The sequence below is a fragment of the Vulpes vulpes genome, chromosome 13, assembly GCF_048418805.1.
Source record: "Vulpes vulpes isolate BD-2025 chromosome 13, VulVul3, whole genome shotgun sequence".
NCBI classification, from domain to species: Eukaryota; Metazoa; Chordata; class Mammalia; order Carnivora; family Canidae; genus Vulpes; species Vulpes vulpes.
The window spans coordinates 154,507,289-154,529,916 of NC_132792.1; the positions used below are offsets into that span (position 1 = coordinate 154,507,289).

Sequence of the window (22,628 nt, forward strand, 5' to 3'; positions counted from 1 at the left end):
CAGAGGGCAGGAATGGGGGCTCAGACAGTGCCCTGCCCTTTAGCCTTGAGGGGACAGCAGGTAAATGGCTTGGTCCCTTGAGGCCCGGACATCTAAAGACTCTTCTGAAAAAGTAAAGCCCCACCCTGGGGTAAGAAAGAATTTCCATAATGACCACTTGGTCTATCAGTGGCCTGAATGCATTCCCAGCAGTGGTGATGCATCCCCAGCCGGTGGGGGAAGGAGGGAGTCATCCCCTACTCTTCTCCTGCCGGGCAGTCCTCCGGGCAGTCCTCGGCCACCCTTACACAACACCCACCTCCAGTTAGCTCAGAGGTTCCTGGCAAGGGCTCCCTCCCCGGGGACCAGAGCGAGCCCACGAGGGTCAGAGCTGCTGGTCCCTCCGGAGACACTGGAGCCTGGGAGTCTGCAAACACAACCCCAGTTGGCAGCAGCCTCTAACGCTCCTGTTTCCCAAACCAAAACCTGGCCCACCCAGACTTCCTGTGCAGGGGCAACGGACGGGAGCATCTGCCCTCTCTCCACTAACAAGGGCAACAATCAGAGGGACTGGGGGTGCTCCCCCCGCTCAGTGACTCTGGGCCTCGGGGGCTGTGACCCAGGGAAGGCGAGAGAAGGCCAGAGGAGCTGGGAGGTAAGGGACACCTCACCCCACTTCCTAAGAACAGAAGAACCCCTCCCCCTGTGGGAGGAGGTCAAAAGAGGAAAAGCAGCATAAAAAATATATTAACACATAGATCCATACAAACAGGGAAATCCTGAGCCCGCCGTAATTACACAGAGGTCTTCCCACACGGGCCATGTACAACCTCCACGAAGTGACTGGTTCCTACTCACGGTCCCATTTTTTTCCCAGTGGCCGATTTCCTTAGAAATCCTTTGCATTCTAGCAAAGCGGCACAGGGAGGGTACTGAGTCTGTGGCAGCCTCGGGAATCCCCTGGAACTGGCTCTGTTCCCGGTGAAGAACCCAGGAAGGGCCCCCCAGACCTTTCTTAAGGAGCCGGCCACTCACACCCGTCTCCTGTCACCAACGGTCTGAAAGCAATTCTAGCCAGGACTCTCGAATTTTAAAACATCACAAACTTGATGAACCCCACCTCACAATTCTGATTTCTTCCTTAAGCTTAAACCAAAATGGCTTCATCTTTGCCCCCCGCCCCCTTGGGTAATGGAGAGCTAAGTGTCTTCCACCCTCCAGATGCCTTGTGGCTGGTGAAGGGGAGAAAATATCCTGCCCACCTGCTTCTTCCCAGCTACCAGCTCGGGGTTCAACACAATCTTCCCCCATCGGACAAGGAGAATGCAGAGATAAGGGAGCTAAATCTCGCTCCCCTCCACTCCAGGATTAGCAAGCAGCTGCCTCTGGATCACCAGCCCCTCCCTTCGATATGGAGAGACTCTCAGCAGCCGGGGCCTCAAGCAGGGGTGTCTGTTCACTGCTTGCTCACCCCCCACGCTGCAAACTGCCGCTTCCCAGGCATGACAGATGTAGCTGCTATTCAGCATGTTCAAGCCAGGACAAAAGCCTTCTCCAGAAGCACAAAGCCAGCAGGGATGCAGACAGGGCCAACTTCAATAGAAGCCACCTGCCAGGGGCCCTTCTCTGCCACACCCGCCAGCACACACGCACACACACACATATGTACACACACACCTTTTTAAAATCTCTCCAACTTGGGCTGACCTAGAGTCAGGTGAATTCTTCTCGAATCACTGGGCAGCTCGCCCAGAGCAGGGAGGTTGTACTGCCATTTCTCTAACAGTAGACTAACAGTAGACTCTAAGGATGCTAATAAGTAATAGGTAAAAAAAGGGATTCCATAAATGTCAGGAGCACTAGGTTACAAAGTCAAATGGATTCTTTTGCTACAGAACTTCTCAGAGCCTTTAAAATATTAATGTGAAAAAAAAATAAATAAATAATAAATAAAATAAAATGTTAATGTGCATGCAGAGCATTTCCCAGATTTATCTCATCAGAGCATCTTGGGACCGGCATTCCACCAACACATTCCAAGACCGTCTGGTGCCTGGAGAGATGGGTAACTCTCTCCTCCACCCTGACCCCTGACCATAGCTCTCCTACTATTGGGAGTATATAAGAAAAACATGTTTTCCCTTCGATAAACTACCAGTGAACAGGTTAATGAGCGCACGCAGGCTTGGGGCATCTTCACCCTCAGTTCAACTAGTGAAGTTTCCGAAGGACCGTTACAACTTCAGCAGAGACTGAGCCTCTGCACACACCCGAGCCAACGTCGGCTATGAATCACCTAAGCCTATGTCACCAAGGACAAGGGCTCCACCCCAGGCCAGCCACTGGGTTTTCTTCCTATATCAAGTCTCCTCCTAACTACCCCAACTGTTTTGCATTTGCCTATATGGGTAACCGGGTCATGCACACAGTGTACACACCTGCGGTCCGTGAGGGGTCACCACCAAGTGTCACATGGTCTGGGTGAGCTCAGCCACCGATGCCACTAATCCCCACAGAGAAACTGAAGAGGATGGCAGGCAAGGGTTATCACCTGGGCTTCTTCCCACCATGGGCCACATACCAATGGAGAGGTCACAATGAGTGACAGACGCTCAGACGGGACACGGATGATGTTAACGTTTCCAGAAAGTCCAGTGTTTTTGTATTCAAACTATATATCTACATCTCGGGTTGTCTCCAGAGGCGCGGACAATAGTCTTCCCCCACCTGCTCCCTGAAAAAAATTGTTTATCAGACACCCTGATTTCGGCCACATGCTCCTTCGGGAGGCTCTCTGGTTTCCCGGGGTGGGCTCTCTGTGCGTTCCCGATGAGGCAGGCTCCGGACGGGCACCTCCCACTGACCTCTGCGGCTGAGCACAGAGACAGGTGTCCTGGTGACAGGCTGCAGGGTCCTCGCAATGCCCCCCCCCGCCCCGACACACACAGGAAGCCTCTGCCTCTCGAGCAGTTGCCCTGTTCGGAAGCCACGGGCTGTTCCTGGTACGCGAGTTTCTTAGAACAGTGGAGCTGGAGATTGTGGTTAGTATCTGGGCAGCAACCAGAGGCCGGGGAATTCCTCCCGCCGGTTCTGACCTACGGAGGGAGGAGGCCGAATGTCAGCTCTCGCCTCTCCACGCCTCTCCACGCCTCTCCACGCCAGCAGCAGCAGCAGCAGCAGAAAACAAGAGGAGACACAGAGAGGCAGCAGGGGACCGGCTCTGCCCTGGATGCAAAAGTGTGCTGCAGCACCTCGGAAAAAGCCCCCCGCTTATTCCTAGTATGTTTCCCCAAATTTCTCTTCTTGTCCACTGGGCAAAATGAGCCTAATCCATACAGGCTGGGGGTAAAAGGGAAGCCCGGCAGCCGTTCCCAAAGAAGCCTCCCGCCCTCCCCAGGCAGCCCCAGGTCCCGGCAGAGCAGCGACAGGAAATACCCTTTCCGGACACCCGGCCAGGCCGCCTGCCCCGGGGCCCCCGCAGGGCCAGAGGGAGCCCCTGGCTCCGCTCATTATTCCATTTATCGGAGCCAGGCAGCTTCTGTTTGGATGTAGCTGCTTCTGAAGCAGACACTTTAATTCTTGATTTCAAAAACTTTATTGTTTAAATACCAGTTTTGCCTCTGAGGCAGCCAAGGCTCCAGGCCCTGCTTGCTAATTATCAGCTGCTAAACAGCACTTTTCTCTGAGGAGCTGCTGGGGCCCGAGGCCACTGGGGAGAGAAGGCTGCCCTGGGAGACGGGTTCCTGCTCCCCAAGGCGGGCTCATCGGAATCCCGAGGCCACACGGGCAGGAAGACTACCCCACTTCTGGCTTGCGACATGCGACACCTCGGCTAAATACCTGGCGCTACGCTTTGCACTGGGGGATTCCAAACAAATGGACACAGTCCTTGTCCTCAAGGAGCTCAGAGTCCAGGGCAGAAGGACACAAGCGTGACTGTGATTCAAATTCAGAGCAGATTTACCACTAGTATGAACTACCTACTAGCATAAGGAAAGGAGCTCGTCTACCTGGGGTGGGGGGTGGGCAGCAGGTGAAATCTAAGCTTCGAAGGAGAGCTCGAACCCTACCAGGACATGAGATGATGAACAAATGGGAGGCCCAGCAGAAGATCCGGGAGCCTAAGCAAGTACTCAGAGTGGGGAGTAGTGGTCTCTGAAAGGGGAGTGTATGTGTGTGAGGGGTGGGGGTGGAAGGAAGGTCAAAGCCAGCTTGTCTGAAGGCCATGTTAGGAGTCTCTATGCATCACGCTGGAGGCCAGGGGAGGGTGCTACTGAAGGTCTCTAAGCAGAGTGATGTTTGTGGTCCTACCTGATGGGCAAAGGATGGCTGAGTCTCCCAATGCCTCTGAAGGCAAACAGATCGGTGCCCCCAAAAAGCAAGCGTTAACCATGCAGAGAGAAACAGGGACTCTTTCCTACAGAACGGTGTGCAGAGAGGGGGAGGGTACACATGGTCCACACCGGCTGCACAACCTCTAGGAGCCTCCACTGACAGGGTCCACCGCGACACGGACCTTTCCTCAATCTCTCAGCAAGGCCCGATAATTGGAAGGATCCGGGCAATGATGTCTCATCTCTGCATCTCCCTTGAGCCCTTGGCAGGCTGAGTACTCTGAAAATGAGCCATGACGTCGGGTCACAGGCTGTGTTCAAATATCTGCAGAAGACGGAGTACAGGAGATGGAACTGAAGCACTCTGTGAGGCTCCAGAAAACGCAACTAGCACTAAGAAATATTACAAGTTCAGGGAACAAATTTTGAACTCAGTAAACAGAGAACTTTAACAACAGCAGCTTTTTGTTTGATTTTTTGTTTTGTTTTGTTTTTTTAATGGTAAGGTTTTCTTGAAAAGGGTAAGCTCCCCCCATCACTGGAGGAATTTAAGCTCAGGATCAATAGATCAGTGGTAGCCAAACCCAGATAATGATCAGATGAGAACACACATACCTGAATGCCACCTCTGTGGTCTCAGACTCAAAAAGATATGGAGAGTGAGGCCCAGGCATCTGTATTTTCAAATGTTACCCACAGGTGACAACTGACTTAGTGCGGGAGCCATGGGGCTACCTGACCGTCTACTGGGATGTAGTCCTAAACAAGACAAACTAAATACTATCTGAGGTCCATTTTTAAATGATTACCACCTCTTTACCCCTTACCTGGGCCTTAAAACCTCTCCGTGTGCTCTTCCACAAATCCCCTTCCACCTCGGATAATTCTCTACCAGGGTGCAGAATGATGACCTCAGAGTCCAGCATTGTCTAAGAGAATGTTCTGAGATGATAGAATGTTCTCTAGCTGTGCTGCCCAGTACAGTGGCCACTAGCTACATGAGACCACTGAGCACTTGCAACGTGGCTACTGCTACAGAGGAACTAATGTTTCTTTTTATTTATTTAATTTAAATAGCCACATGTGGCTAGGGCTACGCTACTGACCAGCGCAGCGTCCTGTGAAAGAGGGCTGATGTGTTCACTGTGGGATCCAGGTAAACAAGCAAACTCCATCCACCACCACCTCTCAGAGCTCGTGTCCAGCCTGAAGGGCACTAGACAGGGAGATTAAATTCAAAGAAAACCACAGGAAAGGAGGAGCTCTATGTCAGCTGTACCAAAGACAACAGGTACAGAAAACAGCCCAAACTAAAACTCTTACCCCTACGGACTTTGCCCTCCTCTGCTGGAGAAAGCAATTAATGCCAGCAGCACTAGAAGTGCCAGCAGCCACCACGCACCCCAGGCAGTGGGGCATTTCCCAGCTTCCTCAGAGCAAGCAGGCCTCACTCTCAGGGATGACCTAAAACACCCCTTGGTTGACTAAAGCCGGGGTCGCAAAGGTTTGTAGAGAACGTTTGGCCACGGAAATTTGGGGGGCACAGAAATCCAAGAGAGAGAGAAGAGAAGAGAGAGAAAAGAGAAGAGAAGAGAGAGAAGAGAAGAGAAAAGAGAAGAGAAGAGAAGAGAAGAGAAGAGAAGAGAAGAGAAGAGAAGAGAAGAGAAGAAGAAACACAACCCCAAACCCACTACTTTTCCAGACCTCAAAATTTCTCATCAGGAAAATAAATCATCTGCACGCTTTCAAACATAACTGGATTCCTGCCCAGGTACAGTACAAAGGCCAAATTCAAACCTGACCAAGAACTACGATTAACGTGTGTGGTCTTCCAGCCTTGATTCCTGCCTCCCACATGTCAAGCCCCTCTGCCCAGCACCTGCCTAGGCACATGCTCTGAATCTACCACCGAGTGTGATTACCTGAGCCGAGAAGTATTGCCTCGGCCTTCTAGAATACCCAACTGAACAGAGCCGGATGCGGGAGCAGGGGAGGCCAGGTGGGTGTGGGGAACCACCTGTCCTCCCTCACCAGCTCCCACTGTGAAGGAGAGGCCACCGGGCAGCCCTCCAGGCAGCCAGCCTGCTGCAGGGCCACGGCCCTGGAGGAGAGGGACGGGGGAGGAAAGAAAGGTCTCTACCAAGAGCGCGGGGGGCAGGGGGGCGGGCAGTGCCCTCCATCAAAGACTAGAGGCTGTGTCTGAAGTTTGAAGTTTACTAGAAGATGGTTTTCCCCTTCTATAAAAAGAGAAAAAAAAAGAAAAGAAAGGAAAAGAAAAGAAGATCGTGTTGCAACTTCCTTCACCACACACTCGCTCAGGAAAAAACCCAGGCCTTGCTTCACTTTCCCAGCTGCGCTAACGGCCGGCTCCGACCTGAGCCCGGACTCCGGAGGCCCCGAGAGGCAGGAGCCTAAGGTGGCCGGAGCCCAGGCCGGAGCCCAGGCCCGAGAGCCGCCCCGGCACCCTGCGTGCCGCCTGTCCCCCCGCCCCCTCTCAGGGACGCAGCTCGGCGTGGCCCCTCGGAGCCAGACAGGAGTCCCGTGAGGGCCCAGCGGCCCATAAAAGTCAGCTCTGCCACGGGGTCAGCCCGGCCAACTCCTCGGGACTCCTTTCCTCCCCGGCTCTACTGGACGCCGGCCGCCAACACCCCACCCCAAGCATTTCCTATTACCACGGAGATCCCTGGGAGGAGGTCAGCCTTGCCCCCCTGGGCCAAACCGAAGGTGGGAGTACCCAGGGTCATTCTTCATGTTATTCCTCAGGATCCCTCCCGCCGGCCACACTTTTATCTGCCCACCCCATTGTGTGTCACAGGTGTGATTCCATGACGTGTCCTCTGCCCACTCCGGGCAGAGCTGACCCCCTCCCAGGTGTCCGTGGCCACCCTACAGCCCCAACTCCACCACTTACCCACCGCCGCCTCCCCGAGCCTCTTTCTTTGTGTAAAACCCAGACATCAGACGTCCTGGCCTGCCTGTGTCAGAGACCGTCAAATGAGAGTATGTGTGAGAGGGCACGATCCGGATCGCGGGGCTCATGGGGGGAGGTGTCTTTTTCATCTTTTTCACTCCTTTTATACTCACTCCCCGTCTGGACCATCAGTTCCCAAAGGCAGGGCCCATACCCTATCAGTGTAGCGATGTGCACAAAATAAGCATTCCAAAAATATTTGATGATACAACCTAAACCGCTAGGGCAACTAAGTACTAAGTTGCAACAGATTCGTAGAGGAACTATATAGAGAGGCAGCACGGCAAGCCAGAGGGGGCGCAGGCTGAGTCCGACCCTGCCAGCACCGGCAGCCTCATGGCTCCGTACCTGATGGCTCCCCTCCCAGGACTCCCAAGTGCACTCCCAGTGCACCTTCCCCGAGCCACACACAGGCCCAGCAGTCCAGGGCCTCCTTTCATTTTGCCACCATGGTTTTTTTTGTTGTTGTTGTTTTAAGATTTGATTTATTTATTCCGGAGAGACACACAGAGAGAGAGGCAGAGACACAGGCAGAGGGAGGAGCAGGCTCCTTGCGGGGAGCCCGATACGGGACTCCATCCCAGGGCTCTAGGATCACGCCCTGGGCACTCAACCACGGAGCCACCCAGGCGTCCCTTTTTGCCACCATCTGACAAGCTGTATCATTTAATTGATTATGTCTTGTCAGTCTCCCATTGCTAGAATGCAAGCTCCATGCAGACAAGATTTTTTTTTTTTTTTGGTCTGGTTTGTGCACTTAACAGATCCCCCCAGGGCCGAAAATAATTGACGGCGCTTAGCAGGTGCTCAGTAAATCGCTGCTAGCGAATGCACTGTTCTGACCGTGTCTGGCCACTTCCCCCTTCTGTAAAGTCTAAGTGTTCTGTAAAGACTTCGGCCTTGCAGTATTATTTCAGGGATTACCAAGAATGTGAGCAAAACACCTCACACAATGCCTGACACACAGTATCTGCTCAATAAAGACTTGTTATTAATCTGGGAAACCTTCACAGTATTGCTAAACGGTTAACGGTGATCTGAATGAGGCAGGAGACGGAGGACTATTAGATGCATCAGGGTCCCTGTGCCGCTCTGATCTATCCTCAGGGAGGCTGCAGAAGTCATCCTCAGCGCTGCTAATTAATTTTCTCGAGTAGTAAGTTGCTTCGGATCACAGAGGGATAGAAGGCACCCTAAGGCAAATCCTGCTTAGAAAGGCAGGAGTCTAGTCTAAGCTGCTAGAAAGAATCAGCCCTCATTGTTCCAAATTCCTCTCATCTCATATAGCAGAGGTATTAAAGGGGTCTAAACCCAAGGGGATGACCCTGACTCGTCTCCCATTCGAGGCTAATCCTGCCATCTGGGCGTCCTGATGGCCAGGCAGCAGGGAAGGCAGGAGGCAAGCATGGAGGAGAATAAATGTTTATAAACACTGGCTGAACGGCTGAATGAATAAAAATACTACAGCCCTGGGAAAGGTGACGGAACACTGGCCTGCAGAAGGTGAGGGTAGAGAGGAACGGTCCCTGCTGCCCGGAACCTGGGCTGCCCACCTTCTTCCCAGCACAGGGTTGTTTTCCCAGCAGTGCGGGAACAGTAATACAGAAAACCCTTCATTCAAGGCAGGAGTCCTCTACAATCAAGTCTGAGATCAAGCCCAAGCCCTGTGATTCACAAATGAGGAAACTGAGTGAGGCCCAGACAGGTTCTCGGACCTGCTGAGGACCACACAAGCCAGGGCGCTCAGATACCAGTCCCAATCTGTTTCTCCTACAAATCTGTGGCATGGAATCAAGTGGCCCCATAGAAATTCAAACCTCTGACCTCAGACCTGGCAACCTGGGGCTCAGTACCCGTTTCCTTGCGACACGCAGGAGCGAGGCCAGCCGTCACATCACCCTGGACCACATCTGTGTGTCTCTGCTTTGTCTGGAGCTAACTAGAAGATGCCAAGAGCTGGAGGAGAGCTGGCTAGTTCTACATCCGTCCCACTCTCAGTTAAAATTCTCTGAGAGACAGAAGGATCGTCTCCGTAGTGGAACAGGAAAAGGAGGGGCTCTGGAGCAGGGAGGAGAAAGAGAAGAGGCATCAATGGGAAACTGTGGTCAGGGCCCTTACAAGAACGAGAAATCCGTTAGCAGAAACAGAAGGTGCCAGCTTGAGTCAGCAGATCCGAATGTGTGGAGGGAAGAAATGCCCAGAAGACTGTTCTGCTATGAATGGTTTCTTAGCAGATAAGAGGAAGAACAGGTTTGGACGCGGTCGGGGGGCGGGGGGCTTTACTAGGCCCCTGGCTCAATCTCAGAGAGCCTAGCCCGATATCGCTCCACGCCCTGAGCCGCTCCTCTTGCCCCCCCTCCACCTGAGGATCACTATCAGGACCTTACGTTCATGCAGGTAGCGCCCACTATTACTCAGCGATCACACCTTTATTAGGCAGCTAGGTATGATGCACGATGCCAAAATACTCCATGATATTTTTTTTTAAGAGGGTATACAGTCACATGGAATAAGAGGATATATAAATATCGAAGATGTGAATCTTTGGGGACTTACAATCCAGTATCTAGAAGAGCCCCCTTGAACGTGGAGACAGACTGAAACAGAGGGGAAGAGTGTCTTGGCAAGTTTGACAGGGAAGGTGGGGGAGAGCCACTTCTAGCGTGAAGGCTTTCGTGAAAGTGGCAGCATTTGTACAGGGTGGAGTAGCTAGATACAGAGAGGCGTGGGGCAGGGAGGCAAAGATGATACAGGTGGACAGATGGCATACATCCCGTGAGCAAAGGTGACGGGGGGTGGGGAATGAGAGGGAGGCAGGGCCCTACTAAGGAAACAGCAAAGGTAAGGCACTTCAGCTGAAACACAGCAGGTATTCAGAAAATAAACAGCAACAACAACAACAACAAAAAAACCCCACAAAAAAAACAGATTGGGTCACATCAGGGAAGGATCCAGAAATGTCCTGTATTTTACAGGCAGAGTGAACCCACTGAAGGGTTTAAGCGGGGAAGCTGCATGATCAGAGCTGGCTTTAGGCAGAGTAATCCCCCAAGGAACAGAAGGGGGCAAGACCTCCGTTCCCCAGCTGAGGTTCTCAGAGGCAGCCACGCGTTTCTCCGGCCTGGCCTGGCCCGGCCCCACCCCACCCCACCCACCTCCGGCTCTCCCTTCCTTCTTGCTCTCATTACACCTCAAACCCCAGTCTCTGTTCCTTTTAAAAATCTAAGGCAAGGTAACCAAAACAAGTCAATGAAATCAGAAGGGTCCAGATGCGGGCCGAGGGGCACTGGTACCCCTCCTCCTCCCCGCGGGGAGCCCAGGTGACCAGCACCCTGCCAGGCGAGGGGGGACATCAGGGGTCACACGGCTGTACGAAGTCCCTGAGGATCCCACACCAGCTCCAGTGGAAAGGATGTGACACTCAGGAGCCCGGCAGTTGGAGGGAATAATTAAACTTCAGTGTTTCTGTAAACACAAGCATTTCCAAAGCAGGCTACTATATGCACTGGCTCTGTCCCCGATTCCTTCTCCCCTTCAGAGCTCCGGGTGCCTATGAGGACAGAGGCACCTGAAGGGCGCAAGATGACCCCTGCTACCTTCGCCTTTGCTGGCATTTGCTGGCGAGTCGGTCCAAGGCCCCTATGGCCTCTACACCAGTCCACCTGCATTCCTAGGATGCTCTAAGTTCCACACTTGTGGCCTCCAATGCCCAGGGCTCCCCCTCCACCTCCCTGCCCCTCCCCCCAGGGTCCTCTGAGCTCTACAGAAGTCTGGCCTGTCCAGCAACTGGCAGATCCTCCACTTGGAGAGGCTTCACTGCCCCAGCTCCCCTGAAGCCTGGCCTTTAGAATCTGCAAGCTTTCCTCTAAGAATTTCAGAAGCCAGAGGAGGAGGCCCGGGACAGAGAAGAGGGAGGGTATGGTTACTCCAAGGACAGGGGCTCCTTCTGTCAGAGTTAAAAATAAACTCTTAGCAATTTACACCCAACTCCTCCCTCCAGAAGCCAATGGGCCTTGGCAGATAAATCTCTCCCCACAGAGAAAATGAGGCCCCAGGGGGACAGACAGGAGAAAGAAGTCCACAGAGACACAGTCCAGTATGTAACTTGAGCTGAAGCCAGAGGGTCCCCCAAGACCTACCTCAGCTCCTATTACCCTCCCTCACACACCTCTTCTCCCAAACAAACCTCAATCTCAGAAAAAAAGATGCAGAACCCTTGTTTGCATGGTTAGTACCAACACCTGTCCGAGGATTAGGAAAATCAGAAAGAATGCCAAAGTCAAGCTAAAAGAAATGGTCTACCCAGTATCTATCACGCTATCACCTAGCATCTCTGTTCTGCTTCCTCGCCTGCCCAGGATCCCCAGGCAGGAAGGGAAGAGGCCACCCCACTGGGCTTCGATGGACATGGATCAGCAACAACCCTGCCCCCACAGTCAGGAGACAGAAGAGACCGGTGTTCTCTGTGACATCCTGCAGGTGGCAAAGCTGGAAAGGCTGGAGGAGCCATGGCCTGACTCGGGAAGGAGGGCCCGAGAGCCAGGGCCCAGTAATCAGGGCCCAGTAACGCTTGGAGGCCGACAGTATGAGGTCACATCTCTGAGCCTGGTAACCCGAAGCCCCGCACAGCAGGGGGGAGATTATAGCTGAGCAACGGGACAGGGACAGGAGTCCTAGGGCAGGTAGCAGGCGGTCACGGGGCAGTCGGGGGAGGGCCCGGGACAGCCCCACGCAGGGGCAGGGCCTCCTAACTCAGCCATACACCTTGCGGCAAGGAGGCCTGCTTGCCAGTGTACCTTGCAGGAAGCCAGGGCAGGAGGCAAGCATGGGGGAAAGTCTCATGGACTCTGATGAGCTTCCACACCCTCCCCCTAGCCCTCCCCCCGATGGAGAAGAAGCAGGGCAGCTCCCCGGGGCCCTTGTACCCCTTGTACAGCGGCGGCCCCCTGCCCTTGCAGCCTGAGCTCGGCAGGTGGTTGGGGGCAATCACTTTTATCGCTCTTCCAAGTGCCAGGAGTGAGATCCGCCACCTGGAGCAGCCCCAGCCATGCCTCCCTCCCAGGGCTCGGGAAAGGCAGTTGGCCCCAACCACCCACCAAGCTCAGGCTGCAAGAGAAGGGGGCGCAGGGGGAGATCTCGAGCTAGAAGAGAGACTCCGTCTTCTGCGGTGTGGCAGGGACAGGAAGGCTGAGGCGGACAGCAGGGCCGGGCTGCGAGGGGAGACTGCACCAGTGGCAGGTCTATTTTTAGCTGTTGGGACAGAGGGGCTGAGTAACAATTCTAGGCCCCGGGCGGGAGGCCAGGTTGCAAATGTCCCGTGTGTAGGCTGGGAGCCTAGTGACAATATGGATCATCACAATGGCAGCGAGGTGATTGACGCCATCACCTGCCACGGAGGGGTGGAAGGCGGAGGTTTGTCAGTAGGTCCCCAGCAGGGGCTCGTCAGTAGGTCCCCCTCACCTTTGCTCTAGGTTCAAAAGAATCAGTGGGGCCGAGTCACGCAGAGAGAAGGCCCCCTTTGTTCCCCTCATCTGATCGGAGACAGGAAAGCCTTGGAATGGTGGCCTGGCCACCCAGCGTCTGCCTTGGGCCACCACCCCTCACCTTCCAGATGAGCGCTAGATGGCCGCTGGCCACGGAGATGCCTGGAACGTCCCTTCAGAGTAAGATGCCCTTTCACATGACCCTTCTGGGCAGCTCAGGTTCCTAGCAGAATAAACACAGAGCCTGGCCGGTGCTGGAGGGGAACACGACTAACAGATAGGGTTTGACCTTGGGGCCTCGTCCAGCCTCTCCCACCCACCAGCTCGCACCCAGAGATATTTACTAGGTCGGAGAACCAGGAGCCCAAGGCTGCACTCCCAGGGGCTGAGCACAATCTCATCCCCTTCTGCCCTGGGTGTCTCATTCTTCCAACCACGCAGGGTGGCCTGGCCGTGGCCGGCGGGACCCCACAGCCAAAGCTTCTGGGCTGAAACCACGGCTTTGGCACCAAGTGAGCCGGAAGAGGAGGAAAGAGGCATCCCCAGGCATCCGTCTTTCCTCTTGCTTCTCCGGACTTCTGGTCTCTAGTCTTACGTAACCTTGGGGAGGGGGGGGGGGAGTGCTATCTGGATGTACATCCCGATTTCCTCATGGGAACAGCCCCAGCCCCCGCCATATCTCTGGGTGACTTAGAAGGAGGCACCCACTGGGACGAGCCCCACCCCAAGGCAACACGAAGCCAGACTAGTGGACAGCAGGTGGGACTACAGCCCTCACCCCCGCCCCCCTGCAGGGCGCAGCCTGCACAGCCAATCCCAGCGGCCTTGTTTGGCCCCACACCTCAAATGGGAACAAAGTTCCAGAACATGAAGAGTTCTTCCTCTCCACCCTGAGACCCCATGACACTAGGATTCTTCTGCCCTCAAGGTAAGAGGAGACCCCCGCCCCGCCCCGCCCATGCTCTCCGCCGAGGCGCCCGCTGGAACGCTTGCCAAGTCTTCCCACGAGAGAAGGAGCAGCTGGTCGGCAATGAGTATTAATTAACTGGACGCAGCTACCGTGGAGCCCAGCATCAAGCCTATCATAGGGGCATCCCCGCTGGCCCCGGCACTGCTGATGGTCTGACAGGGAGCAGGTTGGGCACAGCCTTCTACCCCGTACCCACCCCCCGCCCTCCCCCCCCCCCCCCCCATGCCAGTGCTCAGGAGCAACTGGGAGCCTGACCTCAGACACAGGCACCAAAGCCTGGGAAATTTAACTGACCTGTTCAAGGTCACATGACCAGTTAGCAGGACACATACACTGGACATCATCTTTTGCTTTCTCAGCTAGTACATGACCGGTAATAACAGGCTCATCTTCATAAATCTGTACCCATATATATCCTAAAATGCAAAATATCAGTATCCCCCTAATGATGAGAAAAGGTACCAAATCTGATTTAGGTTTTACCCCTGGTGTACGGCGAGCTGCCCAGGGGCATGGCCCCTTCTCTCCACCAATGTCCCCATTTATAAGGTGACCTATGTAGAAAAAGCCCAGGGAGCAGTTAGCTGAGCTCAGTTTTGCCCTGCAAGGGCCACAATCCCAATACTACTACCTGTAGCAACCAAAACATCACGGGAACCGAGACTGAGGGAAGATCCCAGGGAACTGCTTCCCTGATGAAGACCAAGGGTAAGACCTGGGAACCCTTCCTGCCTGGCCTCGCCTCCCACTCTGGTGAGATGGAAGGAGTCAAGAAAGATGCCCAGGGAGTGTCATCAGCTCTAAGGTGCAATGAGGTATGGGACTCTTCCGCACGGGCCTTAAATCATTATCAAGAGCAGCTGCGGCCCCTTGGAACACAAAGAACAACTCTGCCCTGCCCGCCCCTCCCTCCTGGAACACTGAAGCATCTGCAAGGATGTAGTCCGGGAAAGACAGGGAAAAAGAGACCCCATGTGGCCCTTGGAAGGGCCCAAAGTGGAAGAGAGGAAGCAAGACCTCCAACCACCAGGGAGAGTCCTGAATCAGAGCCCTGAGGGCCTCCTGGGAAAGACTCCAATGCAGACACCAGTGCCCTGTCCTTCCCCACTGTGGCTGACATTCCTCCTGGCACGGCCTCCACACCCCCCTGCAGTTTGCAGGTGACAGGAGCTTTGGCCTCTCCTCCAACCCAGGAGCTGGCCAGGGATTAAATCTGCAGTCCCAAAGCTTGGCCCTTCCAGACCTCTCCCTGAATCCCTGCACCTGCTTCTTAGGGAGAATCGTCAACTGATGATGAGTCGACTCCTCTGGTCCCAGGCAGTCAAAACATGTTAATCGTGGGGCCCGATACCTTCATGCCCCCCTGAAAAGGAGCCTCTTCATTTCCCAGGCACCCACCAACATCTGGTCCCGAGGCCTGGGGCTGCTTTTCTCCCCCTTTCCATCAGCCACTGATCCCAGATCTTAGCTGGAAACTATTTTCAAGCTCCATCAAAGCCCAGAATTCACAAGTGAAAAAGGACCCTGCGCTGATCCACCTTTGATCCTGCCTCAGCGGGCGCCAAGGCCCCACAAGAGGGAGGGGGTCTCTGAAACCAGAAACTAGACCTCCCTGGTCTGAACCTCTGTGATCTGTCACCCTTCTTTACAACAGCCTGTTAGTTTACTTCATGCCCCACAAATACTGTAAAACCTGCTTTTAATACAAAGCTAGGTTCGCCTCATTTCTGGGCCAGCAGCCCTATACGCTCCCTGCCCACCTGGTCTCCTGTTCTCCCCTCAGGGCCAGGGTCACCAGTCCCTCCTACAAATCTGCTCAAACTTCAGAGGCCCAGCAATGAGCCCTCCGTGGCTCCTAGGCTCCTCACAGATTTCCCTTCCAAAACTCTTCTATCCCCAACCACACAGTTTCACCTCTAGATCAGCACAGTCCAGTAGAACTTTCTACGAGGATGAATCTATTCTTCCAAGCTATCCCGTTCAGTAGCCAGCAGCCGTGCGTAGCTTCTCAACACTTGAAAGCTGGCTGGCTGATTTTTTATTTAATTTATATTAATTAATTTTAGCTTAAATAACTGTGCGTGGTTATTGGCAACCATACTGGACAATGCAGAATCCATCTGTTAATCCTGCCTTCTCCAAATAGGTTTCTTGACCCCCTAAATTTAAAGGCATTTTTTACGTCTGTATCTCTGTAACCTCTACACCACCAAGCATATGGTAGGATGCTCAGCGAAATGTCAACAACCTATAACCACAGTGGATTTAAAAGAGGCTGATTTGGGTGTCGGTCAGTTAAGTGTCTGACTTGATTTCAGCTCAGGTCATGATCTCAGGGTCACGAGATCGAGCCCCTCCTCGGGCTCCACACTGGGCCTGGAGCCTGTTTGAGGCTCTCTCTCCCCCACCTCTCTTTCTTTAAAAGAAAAGAGGCCAATTTAGTCAATGAAACTGTCCCCCCCATGTAATTCCAACCAGCAAAGACAATTTGGGGACACTGCCCCTCACGCAGCCAGGCTACCCATCCTGCTCCCCAGGAGGTACTCAGCATGAGGTGTGCTGAGCAGGATGTGGCCTGTACTTCGGGCCGTGGGAGTGCCTGTGTTCCCCTCTGCATCCAGAACAACCACGGGAGGTTCCGATTATCTCCCCTTCAGAACACCATAGGAAGCCACACCACAGTGACACAAAGTGACCTAGGGAGGGAGAACCACGGGAGAAAGGAAAGGAGACGACATCACAGGACCTTGTTTTCTCTAATCCACGCAATGGAAAGATAAACAGAGATAAGGTATGATAACAGTCTATATTTTGTATGGCAATAATAGGCTTCAACTAATCAGAGTCACACAGCAGAGAGGGACAACGGTGCCAGCTTTAATTAAATTTGTTCAGCTAATACCCAAGAGTCACCATGACACAGTGCAGCAGGAAGCAGCTGAGGAACCCCCCGGGGAGTACAACCAATTATTACACAAGTGGATTGAGACTAGGTGTCCTTACCAAAGAAATAGTTAGGAGAATTCCCACATTCTTATACAAAAAAATAATAAGTACGATTTCTATCAAATGCTCCTTCAAAGGGGTGGAGGTGGTATAAAAAAAAATTTTTTTTTTAAAGTTCATTACCCAATTTAAAATTCATGAACCTGCTGAGTTGGTATATAAGCTGCCCCCCAACCCCCCCCCCCAACTCTGGCGTTATTGCTGAAGAGGCAATAAATACCCACCGGGCATCCCCTCGCCAAGAGCCACGAGGGTAAGAGGGCAGCTCCTCGGGCTTAGGGAGCTCTGGAGCAGCAGCCAACCCCAGGTCCGAGCCTGCGGACGTCACTGCAGTTATGAAGTGGGAAGAGGTCTGAGATGGGGAGTCAGGTGCCCCAGGTTCTAATCCTGCCTCTGCTGAGTGCATGGCTCTATGACCTCAAGCAAGTTTTTGCTCTGGGCCTTGGTTTTCTCCTGTGCAAGAAGAGGGGGTTTAGACGAGATGACCTCTGAAGTCCCTTCCGACTCTGACAAAGTATGAGTATGACTCAGAACTTAGCAAGAGCAGCCAGGAGAGATGGTGAGGTGAGGTCACAGCACCCACTAAAAGCCCTGAAATGCTAGCTCTCCGAGGTGGAGGTAGAGAAGCAGCAGGGTTAAGTGGGGACTTTTTTTTTTTTTTAAAGCGCTGATTTCACCTAAGAGGGCTAAGAGGTCATCAGACCACAGAAGGAGCAGGGCATCCGGGGCAGCCACCACCTCCCATCCACTCTCAGAGCTGTGAGACAGCAGAGATCAGAAGCCCCATCCGAGGCCTGGCTCCAGCCCTACAGCTCCTGCCCTAAATCCTCAGGAACGGCCTGACACTGGATGTAGAGTAGAGGTCTGGTCCCTTTTTTCCTCAGGCACCTTCCAGGTGGGGTAATCTGTCCTCGCCTGCAACATCCGCCTCCCTCGTTTTATAATCAAAGCACTCCTGGTTTTGAAAATCGTTTCACTACTCAGCATCTGAGGTTAAGTTCATCAAGATTCAAGATCTAGAAATCTCTTTGGTGTATGTCTCAAACGGGGTTCTTTGGCCCAGATTCCCCCCACAAGCTGTAATTATGTCTTAGCCAATATTTGGATATGGAAGTACTGTTGACACTGCTGTCACTCTCTGAATGCCTCATACCTTCTTTCTTCCTCTATTATTAAGTTTTTACACAAAGATGTGTGGGAATCTACAATTTAACAGTTGAGTCAACTTATAATATCTGGGAGCAGACTGCCTGTCAAAACAGACCGACTTCTAACCTGAGCAGGATGAATTATGAGTGTTACTTAGACTGCTGCTGGATTTTTCCTTTCAGAACGATTTACAGGAGGGAAACGTCCAAATCTCTCTATTAATTACAATAATAGAAACCCGAATTACGATAGAGATCTGAGTCGCCAACCTAAAGCATTTTAGCCTATGGTTTTACGCGTCATGAAATAGGATAAAGGAAGAAGTTGTGGGCTTCTGTTCTGAAGTCTTTGCGCAATATTCCAACCATCCAAGGGGATGAACAGCCATCGTCCCCAAACTGCCAACGGGTGAGGGCAGATGGCCTCTCGGAGGGAATAGAAAGCTCTCCCAGAAACCACGTCTGCCGCTTCCTCACCGGCACAGATTAACTGTGGTCAAACAGCATCCACTCACCTCCGCTCCTCAAGGTCAGAGCCCCGGGTACACCACCACTCTTCCCGCCTGTCCCCACTTGTGAGTATGGAAAAAAGTGGTCTAAGGCACAACAACCGAAGGCCCACGGCAAGAGCTTGGAGTCGAAACCCAAATTCTGACAACGCTGGGGCTAGCTGAGAGCCCTCCCCCCGGAAAAGGAGGATGCGAGCAGCAAGAAAATCACCGTAGAGGCCTTAAAATCTGGACACTGGACGTGCTCGCCCTCTGCAACTGCAAAGTGCCAGAGTTTTATTACATCTAATTATATATTCCAACAGTTCCACCCATCACCCCTATCTGAGTTTTGTATTTAGAACTTAAACACAGCTAGCTGGGGGGGGGGGGGGGGGGGGGGAGGTGGAAGAGAAAAATATAACACAGGAAGTATTTTTCTACTCCTCCAATCATTCAAGACGCCCCAGGGGAAACAGGCCTGATGTGTCACCTTTAGAGATGTGGTTTGATCTGAAACCTGTCGGCGGGGAAAACCTTCTTAGTGACCCCGAGGCCTGGCTCACGCTGCACGGGGGACCCACCCGTGGCATCAGGACCCCCAAGTCCATTCTGTTGAACTCCAGAAGCGGGTATTCTCCCTTAAATCCTTATCCCCACCCCAACCACCACACCCCCTTAGAAAAAAAAAAAATAAAGAGAGGTTGGGTTTCCCCAGCTCGAGGATAACGTCCACCAATCCCGTGTCCCGGGCTCCCGCCGCCCTCTCCCATTTGCGGAATCAGCAGGGCCGAGGCGCGGGGCAGCCCCGGGAGCGGCGGGCGCAGGTCGGAGCCGCTGCTCGGGGTTCGGGGTCGCCCCCCCCCCCCCGGGCCCCGCGGAATCCCCGCCCCCCCCCCCCCCCCACGGCGGCTCGGCCGCGCTCCGGAGGCCCAGGGAAGTGAAATCACACATTCCGGCTCCCAAATAAGGAGCGCGGCTAAAGCAGCCCCGGATCCGACTTCTCCAAACTCCGCGACCAACCGGCTCAATGAGTAATGGGGCCTTTTGTGCCCGCGGAGGGAAAGAAAGGAGGGAGGGGGTGGGGGACCGCGGCCACGGCCCCGAAAGGCACTTCCTCGGGCCGCGGTGAAGCCAGCAGAGGTGGGGGCCCCCGCGACCCCAGGATGGCAGGGACCTCCCGGGTCCTCCGGGTCCTCCGGGTCCTCCCGGGTCCCGCCACCCACACCCGGAGGTGACCGGAAGCCCGGTCGGCGGCGTGGCGGGCGCGGACCTGACCTTCCCCGCCCCCGACCCCGCGGGCGCCCCGACCCGCAGCCCACCCCCACTCCGTGGGCCCCGCCCCGCCCCCATTGCCCCGGGGCGCCCCGCCCCGCCCCCCCGACCTGCGAGCGCCCCGCCCCCCGCCCCCCACGGGCGCCCCGACCCCCCGCACCCCCATTGCCCCCGGGCGCCCCGCCCCGCCCCTCGGACCTGCGGACGCCCCGCCCCGCCCCCCGCCCCCCGCGGGCGCCCCCCTCCCCCCCCCCCACCCCGCCGACGCCGGGTCCCGCGGGGCTCGGCGCGCTCCGGCCGCTCCGGAGCCGGGGACCGGGGAGGCGGGGCCCTCGGAGCCCCCGGAGCCCCCGGAGCCCCCGGAGCCCGCCCCCGCCGCGGCCCGCGCACCCACCTTGAGGGCGAACTTCTCCTGCGTCCTCTTGTTGAAGATCTGCAGGACTTTGCCGTTGATGCCGAGCCCCAGGACCTGGGTGGTGACCTTGTAGTCGTCGATGATGGCGTTCTTCTTGATCTGCAGGCTCGACTTGACGTGGAACTGCGGGAACTGCGGCGGGGCCGGGGCCGGGGCCGGGGCGGGCGCGGGCGCGGGGGCGGGGGCCGGGGCGGGGGCCGGGCCGGGCGCGGGGGGCTGCGGCGGGGCGGGCGGCGGGCCGGGCGGCGGCGCGGGCGGGCTGTGGCCCTGCGAGCCGGACAGCATGGTGCCCGGGGGCGCGGGCGCGGGGGCGCGGGGGCCGGCGGCCGCCCCCCACTCGGGCTCGGGCTCGGGCTCGGGCTCGGGCTCGGGCTCGGGACCCGGTCCCCGCCGCCCCCCGCCCGGCGGCCAAGTTTGCTCGGGGCTGGAGGCGGCTGCCCCGGCGCGGCCCGGCTCCAGGCTCGGCGGGCCGCGGGGCTCCGTGGGTCCCGCCGAGCTCCGCTGGCGCCCGCCGGGCCTGCTGCCTCCCTCGCAGCCTCCCCCCGGGGGCCTGGCGCTCGGCGGCCGCGGGACGGCGGGGCCCGGCCGGGGGGAAGCGGCCGCGCGACGATGCACCCAGCCCGGGGGCCGGCGGCCGCGTCACAGCCTCGTCTGCGTCCGGGGCCGGCCTTAAAGGGGAGGGTCGGAGGGGCCGGGCCGGGCCGGGGGCGGGGCCTGGGCGGGGCCGGGGGCGGGGCCGGCCTTAAAGGGGAGGACGCGAGGCGCCGCGGGCGCGCGGGGCCCCAGACCGCGGTGCGTAGCCCGCGGGGGCCACGCGGACGGGCAGGCAGGCGTGTGCGAGGAGCGGCGCCCCGGAGCCCCGAGATCCCGCTGCCCCGTCCGTCCGTCCGTCTGTCCGGGAAGCAGCAGCCACCGGGGAGGGGGGGCGGCCGGCCGGCGGGCAGCAGCGCGGGAGACCCGGGCGCGGGCGGGCGGCGGCGGAGAAGCCCCGGGTCCGGGGACGCGGTGAGCGCGCGGCAGCCGCCTCGGAGTCTTGCATTTCTCTTCCCATCAGTGTATCGCTCCGCAGTTAAAAGACGGATCGTGGGGTAGCCACCAACAGTGTAGCAATGGTGACTTTGAACTTCTTTTATGTAAATGAGCTAAAAAAAAAAAAAAAAAGGAAACTGAATGGGAAGAGGAGAGACTGACCTTCAGACTTCCCGGAGGACCCGAGCAGCCACCTGCTCCTCTAACCCAGCGGGAAGGATAGCAGCGCCTTGGGGGGGGGGGGGGGATGTGGGGGGAGACCCAGAGGACTCGAGCCCAAAGGGAGGTCTGGGGACTAGGTTCTGATCTCCGGCAGGGAAGAGTTAGTCGCTGAACCTGCACCATTAGGAGAAGCGGGTATTTTTCAGAAGTCGGGTTGGAGTCCAGATTGGCGCCGGATCTCTGGGAAAGATCCCGAGGACCTCGCTGGGGCTGCAGTAGCCCGGGTCAGGGCAGGTGGCTGGGGAGGCCCTAAGCATACGCCGCCCCAGGGCCTCTGCACGTGCTGAGGGTGTGGGGGGTGATCACCAAATACACCCCCTGCCGACCCGCTCCCGCTCTGACTAGTGGGACAGTTGAGAAATACAACAAAGGAACCGGACAGGTGAAGGCAAAGCCTCAGCTTGATTACTGATAAGACAAAATTAAAAATAGGGCTTGGGCTGTGGCCACACGTGGCCCCTAATGTGTCCTCCCTCAACACTCCAGAGCTCCCTCGTCCAGGGAGATCCAGCTCAGGGAGAAAAGAAGGGAATAGCCTGAAGGTAGGGGCCCCCTGGGGACTGAGCCCAGGCAGGGATGGAGCCAGAGGTGGAGCAGAAGGCTACCCCTTCTGGGAGGGCCTCCCGGAGTGGACCGCAGAGGTCACCGCGTGGGGCTGGGAGGAAAACAGTTCCCCTAACATAAATATTAGCTCTTTCGAAGCAGCGTTAATTTTTTTTTACGATTTTTTATTTATTTACTTATTTAAGAGAGAGAGAGAGAGCACACGGGGCAGGGGGCACGGAGAGGCAGAGGGGAAGCAGACTGCCCGCTGAGCAGGGAGCTCAATATGGGACTCGATCCCAGGACCCTGGGATCATGACCCGAGCCAAGGGCAGATGCTTAACCTTTGGAGCCACCCAGGTGCCCCAAAGCAGGGCTTATTCAGCGTACAGCTTGACTGTGTACAAGGTTCCATGCTCAGCCTCTCAGTGGCAGGTTGTGTTAATGTGTGGGGAAGAAAACAAGGGTGCAAGGGAATGGCGTGGCCAAAGTGGTGCAGACCCAGGCCTGGGAGCTGGAGGGGGAGGGATTCACCTCCAGCTGCAGTAGTGGAGGGTGGATGTGGTTAGAGTCCCCCGCCCTGCCACCCCTCACTCTTCAAAGACACTGAGACTGCCTAAGGCCACAGATTGGAAACCACCTTCCCCTCTCCAGTGCTGCAGTAGGGGTCTCACCTCCCCCAAGGCACACAGGGGAGTTGCCCAGGGACGGAGAAGGAAGGAGGCAGGGGTGGGGAGGTGGAAAGCTCCAACTGCTCAGTCTCTC

At 55.9% G+C, this 22,628-nt stretch overlaps 1 protein-coding gene across 1 annotated transcript in view; it reads right to left on the reverse strand.

The window, feature by feature from the left end:
* Window positions 1-20,704, reverse strand: part of MAPKAPK2 (MAPK activated protein kinase 2) — a 45,282-nt gene extending 24,578 nt beyond the window's left edge. The window contains exon 1 of the mRNA XM_072733408.1: window positions 20,049-20,704. Within this exon, the coding sequence (XP_072589509.1) occupies window positions 20,049-20,354 (306 nt within the window). The 5' untranslated portion in view covers window positions 20,355-20,704. The remainder of the gene's footprint in view (window positions 1-20,048) is intronic.
* Between the last annotated feature and the right edge of the window lie 1,924 nt (window positions 20,705-22,628).